General features: G+C 31.3%; 2 protein-coding genes across 6 annotated transcripts in view; one reads left to right on the plus strand and one right to left on the minus strand.

Moving 5' to 3' along the window:
- The window catches only part of LOC106713140 (tyrosine-protein kinase Fer), a 45,716-nt gene extending 42,260 nt beyond the window's left edge, over window positions 1-3,456 (plus strand). For 3 of the 5 annotated variants that reach the window (XM_045679427.1, XM_045679428.1, XM_045679431.1), the window contains 5 exons: window positions 141-317; window positions 711-924; window positions 1,525-1,800; window positions 2,383-2,505; window positions 2,992-3,456. In XM_045679427.1, coding sequence (XP_045535383.1) covers window positions 141-317; window positions 711-924; window positions 1,525-1,800; window positions 2,383-2,505; window positions 2,992-3,128 — 927 coding nt within the window. In that variant the 3' untranslated portion in view covers window positions 3,129-3,456. The remainder of the gene's footprint in view (window positions 1-140; window positions 318-710; window positions 925-1,524; window positions 1,801-2,382; window positions 2,506-2,991) is intronic. The other 2 variants (XM_045679430.1, XM_045679429.1) reach the window with 2 other exon arrangements.
- A 1,649-nt stretch (window positions 3,457-5,105) lies between these two features.
- Window positions 5,106-7,445, minus strand: LOC106713220 (translation initiation factor eIF-2B subunit alpha). Its single transcript, XM_045679434.1, has 7 exons — window positions 7,324-7,445; window positions 7,137-7,238; window positions 6,686-6,825; window positions 6,350-6,466; window positions 6,100-6,212; window positions 5,772-5,916; window positions 5,106-5,387 (listed from the first exon to the last, which is right to left on the minus strand). The coding sequence occupies exons 1-7, from the start codon at window positions 7,334-7,336 to the stop codon at window positions 5,106-5,108; spliced, it is 912 nt and encodes a 303-aa protein (XP_045535390.1). The 5' UTR covers window positions 7,337-7,445.
- Between the last annotated feature and the right edge of the window lie 1,961 nt (window positions 7,446-9,406).

Genomic DNA, 9,406 nt, shown 5'->3' on the forward strand with positions numbered 1-9,406 from the left:
TTCGAAGACGTCAAGTTTTCTGATCAAAATAATACATTCATAAGGTTTTAGCAGATAACCGTTTTGTAGTCATACGCAAGTAGACCGGAGATACGGATCGATGGAGCAACAAATTTAGATAATATTGATGTATTTTCCAGGGTCACTATCGTTTCGAGGGCGCTGCATTCCCTTCAGTGGGTGAGCTGATAGCGTGGCAGCGGGCGAGTGGTGTGCCAGTCACCGCGCGCTCGGGCGCTCTGCTCCGCCGCGCTGTGCCGCGAGAGACCTGGGAACTGAACAACGACCATGTCATACTGCTCGACAAGATCGGACGGGTAAGTTGGTTTTTTCTTTTTCTAAGCATGTGTGTTCGATTAACTATAATTAATGATTGTTTTTGTGGGTGTTTTAATATTTTATTATAACTTGTATAACTACAATTGTCATAATATGTTATTTGTCATCGAGGTAAAAGTGGATGGGTATTTCTGTACCTTCATAGCAGTTGAATGATTTTTGTATTAGTATACAATAAAATTAATCAGAATTTGGTTTTGCGCTTTAAACTAAACATTAAGTTTAAAGGAACGAATGAAAAAAATTATAACAAATAAATAAAAAAATGATGACGAATGTCGTATGTATAACAGTGTGAAAGATCCACGTCATATCTATTTTGATTAGTCAGTAACCCACCATAAATTTATTTATATAATGAACCTTTTAAGGGTAATTTCGGAGACGTGTACAAGGCTCGTTTAAAGACGACTGGTCAGGAAGTGGCAGTGAAGACCTGCCGCGTGGCGCTGCCTGAGGAACAGAAGCGCACATTCCTGCAGGAGGGCCGCATACTGAAGCAGTACCAGCATCCCAACATCGTGCGTCTCATCGGCATCGCCGTGCAGAAACAGCCCATCATGATTGTCATGGAACTAGTGCCAGGTATATACGAGTACAATTAATTTTTTTATACAATGCGTTTCAACTACGAACGCTGTATTTTGACGGCATATCTCAAATTGAAAAAAAAAAGGATCGATGTATAGCTAAATAAAAACAAAATAAATCTTAAGCTTTTTAATAATTAATTGTTATCTGTATTTTTCGATCCCGTATATTCTTATTTGAACAACAGCTAGTGTTGCCTGCAACTCTGTCCACGCAGAATTAAAAAAAACTAACTCCGTGGAGCCGTTCAGGAGATACCTTCAAAGAAACATTCATCCATCCATTTAAATATTTGCATTTATAATATTTTTAAGATGGTCTTCTATAATCATATTATGTGTATTATTTTATTACGAATGATCATTACGAAAAAAAAAAACTATGTTATTAAAAATAGCTTTTTTTATATAAGACTCATTTTTTTTCTCAATCTTACTATGTTATTTTACTTATATATTTAAAAGTTTGGATGTATGGATGTATTTTTCTTAGAAAGTAACGCTCGAACGGCAACGGATCTCGATAAAAGGCATAGATGTAGAACATAGTATTATAAATAAGAATAAAAAAGGCAATAACCGTTTGTTATCTCAGGCGGGTCACTGCTAACATTCCTGCGCACACGAGCTGGCGCGCTGAGCTCGCGGTCGCTGCTGGCGATGTGCCGGGACGCGGCGGCCGGCATGCGATATCTCGAGTCCAAGAACTGCATCCACCGCGACCTCGCCGCACGCAACTGTCTCGTCGCCGACGACCACACCGTCAAGATCTCCGACTTCGGCATGTCGCGAGAGGAGGAGGAGTACATCGTGTCGGGGGGAATGAAGCAGATACCTATCAAGTGGACTGCACCTGAGGCCCTCAACTTCGGTAAGGGTTTTTTAAAGTGACTACCTCTTGAATTCGCCGAAATAGTGAAACGAACTCTGTCCATAGACAAGTGCAGTTGCAGATGTGATGATCTTGTTATTTTGTTTGTGTAATGAAATTTGAACTACATTTATTGTTTTATTTGTACTCACTAAAGGGATGGATTTGTATCTGGTATCTAAAAATATTTTTTTTTGTCCGCATGATAAAAATAATAATTTACATAAGAGTAAATTAAACGTGTGGTCTAAATCGGTATTTAAAAAAAAATCTTTTAATCAATCAAAATGTTGTTTAATTCGTATTTGTCATAAAGTTAAAGTCTGTTGGCGTTATTAAATTTTATAAGTAAACTAGCTGTCGTCCGCGACTCTCGAAGTAACCTATGTGTTCTTCCAAACTATGTTCTACATTTGTACGAAATTTCATCAAGATCCATTGAGCTGTTCCGGAGAAACATTCTAACAAACATCCATCCATCCATCCATCCATCCATCCATGTAAACATTCACATTTATAATATTAGTAAGATTAAAAAGTCAATTTTTTTTAAATTAAATATGTAATTATTTATGTTTTAAGGCAAGTACACGTCACTCTGCGATGTATGGAGTTACGGGGTACTGATGTGGGAGATATTCTCTAAGGGCGACACTCCCTACGCCGGCATGAGCAACTCACGAGCTCGGGAGAAAATTGACGCCGGTAAGCATTCAAAAAACATCCTATGTATATATTGTCATCCCTGTCATTGTTCATAAAAATAAATACTAACTCAAACGCAGCACAATCAAAATTTAAACAATTTACGCTTAGTAACATTTTATTGCATGACAGAGATGAAAGAGGTAACAAAATAAACTCTAAAAATTTGATGTTGAATGATTAAAATATCTCTTCTCTCTTCTTACTAATACAAGTACAAAGCGTAAGAGAGTAAGTAAGAAAGAGAGACTATTATTTCTCTAAGTTTGTTTAATTAGGAAGGTTTATCAATCATCATCTAGTGTTCTGAAGCATATTTTTTAAATAATTTGAAATTTCTCTTATACCAAAAATATGAAAATCCTTGTCACGAGGCGTTTTAATCGACTTACTTTATATTATATACAAATAAATTACTTTCAATTTTTTTTTGGTAAAATTCTAGGATTTTATATTTCTGGTTATGCGTAAAATAATTTATTCCAGGCTATAGAATGCCGGCACCTGACGGTTGTTCCGAGGACGTGTACGCTTTGATGCTGCGATGTTGGGAGTACGAGGCGGAAAAACGACCGCATTTCCATCAGATTTATACTATTATTGATAATATTTATAACAGGTAACATATTCAGGAACAAATTTTAGATAATTATAATAAAAAATAATATCTATCTTTTAATTCGAGTATATTTCAAAGGCAAAAATATTATTGTTAGTATTTTTCAATAGATCTTTCTTATGGAGATTTTTTTTATAGATACCGTAACAGATTATGTACTTTAACAGCATTTGCATTGTCAGTCAATTTGTAGAAAAAAGACATAGCAATAGTCTTCGACATTTGCTATACAATCAAATTAATGATAAAATAAAATGAAACAGAAATTCTGTAATTCTAGTTTTACTCTGGTTTTTAAATTTCCAACCACTTATTGAAGTTGTCTATGGAAATGTAGGGATGAAAATAATTATGTTTAAAAGTTTTTCAATGAAATTTTAAATTTTAATATAAGTTTATTTTGTCAATAATTATCAAATATTTGTACATTTATTATTAATTATAAGTTATTTTATATTTGTAAATATTTTGCGTTATTATTTCTATTTCATATTATACGTAATGTAACAGACAATAATCTAGTTTTCTGTTTATTTTAGTGACTTTTGTATATAATAATTAATTGAATTTTATGTCAATTATAAAAATAATTGTGTATAACAGTAAAAGATCTGTTGGCAACTTATTATTTTTTGTAAATGTAAAATTGCAATAATGTCGATTTAAATTGAAATTATTATTTTGAGATCTTCTTTTTTGTGACATTAAGCATAAATTACAGAAATTAATTAAAATAATTACATACTCATGATTATTTTTTAATATGTTTATTAAATTGTAATATGAATTAATAATTCCTTTATGAATCTGTTATTAGTTTTATGTAATTGCATAATCGAATAAAAGTTTATGTGAATATCGAATTATAATTATTATTAGTCATTAAAATTTATATTTAAGTCAATTATTTAGTAGTTTTTAATTAGATAATAATTTTTTGTCTGTATTCACGTTCTTTAATTCTCATGGTTTTTTTTTTCATATACGAAATCATGTACAACGTTTTAAATAAAAATATGTGCATCGATAACCTAAAATGGCACATTATCATTTGAAACGTACTGTATTTTGTGTGATTGGTCCTCTTTTATAAATTATGTTGATATTAAGAAAAATAATATTAAGATCGCATTACTGAAAAATCAATTATTATGATCAGTGTTTCAAGAACAACAAAGTTATGTGTAAAAATTTTCGTAAAACATTAAAATTATATACATATATTATTATTATATGATCTGTATTATTTTTTGTATTTTTAACATTATATTTCGTTTAAAAACCAAGAGCTTCTGAGTGTTGTTTTAATTTTAAGAAATATATTTAGATTTGCTATGTTGGCATAAATAACGTGCTTCCATTTTATAAATTTTGTTTACATTAAAAAAAAACAAATTGTACTATTTGTCTTGCCTACATAGTTAGTGCCATAGATATATTTTATAACCTATAGATGGTGTTGTTCATAAATGTCATTTTATAGTGTAAATGACAACACTGAGGGAATTTAATACAACAAAAAACCTCCGGAGGCCTTTTCGCCTCAATTTTGTTCAGCGGGTTAGATATCTATAAGTTATAAATCTATGGTTTAAGGTGAGTTTCCACTGTCAAAAACTTGTACGAAAATGTATTTTTATCTCTGTCGTTCTTTGAAAAACCAGAGATAATATGTTCATTGTACAGATGTTTTGTTAGTGAAAATTCATCGCAATTGAAGTGAGATAATTTGCTGTATTTTTTGAATGTTTATTATTTTTAGTATTAATATCATGTGAAATGTAAATATTTTTACGTAAAATATCAATTAAAGTGCCAGATGATTTGGTTTCGAATATTTTGGAATATTTTATTATTACCCAAGTCTCTTATTTAATGATTTAAAACTAGATTCAGAATAATAGTAGTACTTCTAATACAATGGTAAGGTAAATGAAAATCAGAATAAATATATAAACATTTATTTCTATATAAAAGATTCTTATAGATACAGTTTAATTAGTTCATCACTAACGGCAGATGGATTTAGTATTCCTAAGTCTGTAAACAACAGAGTTATATATGCCGGGGGTGTATAATCAACTAAGGGATGTTCTTTAGACAGATCTTTGCTGTTTTTCAAAACACTTGATAGATATTTGAATTCATTTGGCAAGTCGAGTTGGTTGAGAGGATATGTTCTTGAGAACTTAAAACTCTCTGTTAAAACATGGACCGGTTTCTTCAGTTCTAATGCTGACATCGCTAAACTGTATGTACCGATCTAGAACAAATAAAATATATATTAATATTTTACGACCACATTTCCAGTAACTACTAGCTTACTAACCATCTAAAACTATTTTATTTAAATAAATATTTTCACTAGCGTGACCACGACTCATTGTCATCAACAACCTGTCCATTTCCCTATCGAGGCTTGGTACAGTATTTACTACTCTTCTATATATATCAGCCGCCATATCTGAATTCAATCCCTAATGACGTCTATAAGCTTTCATACAATCTAACCATACTTTCTTACACTGGCGCGGCTAAAACTGTTAAATAAAATGACAGGACACATTGGGTCCGATTCATACAACTATTCTCTAAACAGAAATAGCAGTGTAACAATTAGCTTCTAGTTGCTAAGAGGAAAAATTACCTTATTAATAATGCCACCACTCTCGGTGACGCCCTCGGCTCCCAGCATGACAATGTCAACTTGCTCCATAATGTAGCCGACAGCTGCATCTAAGATTAGCGTCGCGTCCACACCGCCCGCAACTAGCTGTTTGTGCATTAACACTCTGAAGGTAAGACAAGGTAAGTTTTAAAATACAGTTAAACTTGGTTAAGCAGATTCCATGGGACCGCAATATTTGTCTCTTTTATATAGGTTTTTCTCTAACCCGAGTTTATCACTTTTAGTGGTTGTCTGTTGGAACAGGACTATTAGAGGCAGATATAACTAAATTATATTTTTTACTTACCCGCTATTATCAGGGCCGGACATTGTGACATAAACATGAAATCTTTTATTAGCTTTAGCAGCCTCCAACATGGCTTGTAGCACTACTCTTGATCTGGAATGTGTTAGAATTTTCTGAAAAAAAATTCGTAGAAGAAAATGTAATCACTAACCAGGGTCAATATTTTAAAGAAAATGTTCAAATATCTTAGGAGACAGTAAAATTAGATGAATATATAACTTTTTTTCCTTAAAAGAAAAAAGATACTTACACAGCCATCACTAATAAAAGGTAAAGCTTGTTTGGCCACTTTTCCTCTTGCTTCAAGTAATGTTCTCAAAAATATGTGTCCTCTTTGCAACATGATTTGCTCACATTCTTCAAATGACTGAAAAAAATCAATACTATCGCAACAAAAAAGAGAAATGGTGTTAAAAAATGCATATAAAATATTAATGTTTCTAAAATAAATGACTATTGAATACATACTTTTTATGAGCATGACATGGAAATTCTAGTTATTTTAAGTGCCAGTAATAATAGTTATCCTCACTTCTAAATAATAACTAAATTAAATATAATAGAGTCATAAAATTTGTTTACTGACCTTTACATCAAGTTTGGCGAATGTGATGAATCTCATGAAAAGCTCACAGCCAGAGGAAATGGCTGCCACGGGCTGGTCACAGTGCCTCATTGCATCAACTGCCAGCTGCAGGTTCAGATCTAACTCTCTTACAGTTGCCACTGATAAGAGTAAAAGGTAGATGTGTTATTGTAGTAATTGTTACACAAATTTTATAACAGATTTTAACATAGTGTTATATTTTGCTTATGCCAAAGTCTCGTTGAAATGTATTTTCACCAAAAAATATAGTATAATTATGATGAAGGTTCTCAGGTATTATTTATGTATTGCAATTTCAAGATGATTATCTATTTTTAAGACAACCTATCAAATATGCTGAGAGCTAAAATAGAATATAAACTCTTTCAAATCATAAATAACTGATGACTACACCTAAAGAAGTTATTTAAATTCACTCTAACATGCTAACCTTTATAGTTCTCTATTACTGTGAGAAGTGTTCTTATTGCTGCCACACCCGCAGAAACATCCTCTTCTTCTCTCAGAATTTTAAGGAAAATTTCTTGAACTTCTACAACAAAACAACAAGTAACATGCAAGTAGGGCAGTAATTGTCTAATTCTATAATCCCTTACATATTCGACTTCAAACCTCACCTTCTTTTTTCATGATTTAAGATATATTTTATTGTACTCGTAATATATAAATGTAATGATTGAATAAGAATTCAGCGTGAATTGTTTATAATAGAAAAATAAAATAACCTAACTGGCTGACATTGACATATTTCTTTTTGTGAATGTCAAACTCTGTGTCATGTGTGTTTAAAAATGTTATTTATAGTAATGTTTAACGACACACATTTAAAACTCCAAAATAACTAACTCCTTTTTATTTTTTTTATTAATTGTTACTTTTACGTCCAATTTTTAAGATTAAAGTTATATGATTTAATCAATAAAAATATATGTAGTCGGTGTTTGAGGTTGACGCAGACCCAAAAAAAAATGCTTACATTCGGACTATACAAAATGCCTAGACTAATTGTAAAACCACGAATTTCACAAACGATCGATAACTACCTAGTGTAACAAAGTCCGGGCGCCATCTGTTGTTTAACAGAAAAAAATAATCATTTTACATCGACACCACAAAATTACAATCAAAGTACCTTCAATAATTTTATAGTTTACTATTAAGTTTTCATTGTAACATTGAGTTTATGTAGCATTATTTAAGTAGTGTGGTGCAAAAACTAACGCTGTTGAATAGGGAAAGTCATGGTCAAATGCAATTGTGGTTTACCTGTGCGTTGATTAAAGTCTGACTGATATTCGAATGGCTAAGACGTGTTACTAAGTTTTAAAGGGTGCTTATCTCTTTTAACATTATTCGCGGATCTTGTGTTTACAAATTCCCTGCGATCACAAGCTAACATGGGCAACTCCGCCTCCCTTAAACTTAACGATAAAAGGAAGTGGCAGTAAGTTTTTCTTTAGTAAATGTTTATTATTATAAGTTAAAAATTTTTTACCTCTCTTATTTCTACCTCTTATAAATCTGTAAACAAACCTTATTCTTGTTCATTTTTTAAGTGTTAAGTTCTGAAATTATAATTAGGAATTTCAAACTAAGACAAAGCGTCAAAAAAACATTTTTATAAATTTAATTTACCAAAAACAAAACCTGTCGAGTTCAATATCAAATACGGGAGAGTAAACATTATATTATGGTTAAAAAAATTATACTTATTTTAATAACCTGTAAATTAAAAAGCAAAGATAGCTACATAAGTCCTTTAATCTAGAATAATACTTAGGATTTTTTTACCAAGTGCTTATAGAAAATGTTAGGTACGTTATTTGGAAACATCGTAACCTTAGATATAGTTAGAGCGGAAATGGTAGCATTCGAGGAACAATGCTTCTTATATTATTAACAAACAAGACATGAATTACGATCTGGTTTCAAATGAGGAGCATTCGCTTTACGTAATCTATACTTTATTTATGTTAGCAGTTCCATTACGCAGCTTATGTAGAACGATTGGTTTTAATATTATTTTTTGTAAAAAAAAGTTTGTTTTGATACAGTAAATAATATTTTTCGTGGTTTAAGTGATATTAAGAATAAAGAATAGAGTAAAAATAATACCCAATTGGTAGACTATTCTGCCAAAGGTAAAAAAAAAAAACATTTTTTCAACATTATAACACAACATAGTAACGCACATTAACAGTTTCGAGTAGTGCCCTTTTCTAACTGAATTAGTTGGAACCTTAACGGTAATTGCTTCGACTTCATCAATTCATCAACGTAATTTAAGAGTATTAAGATCAAGGTATTGGTTTTTACTATTAGTCCATGAGTCAAAGATATAAAAGTAAGTTAACAACGTTCAGTAGACCATAGCCGAAGAAATCATTACGTAAACCATTCCTATTCACGATTTGATTCACTTATTTAATCATACAAATATTATAAATGCGAATATTTAAATGGATGGATATTTGTTTGAAGGTACCTCCAGAATGGCTCAACGGATCTTGAGGAAATTTGGCATAGTCTGGAAGAACACATAGTTTGCTTATTTTTTTTAACGATTCGCGGACGGAGTCGCGTACGACAGCTAGTAGTTAAATAATTCCTGCTTAAGTACAGTATTGCAGTTGTCATAGAAATATGTAAAAATACACTGATTCATATGGCATAATATGTAAATGTATATAAATGATTAAA

This window comes from Papilio machaon, chromosome 9 (assembly GCF_912999745.1).
Source record: "Papilio machaon chromosome 9, ilPapMach1.1, whole genome shotgun sequence".
Taxonomy (NCBI): Eukaryota; Metazoa; Arthropoda; class Insecta; order Lepidoptera; family Papilionidae; genus Papilio; species Papilio machaon.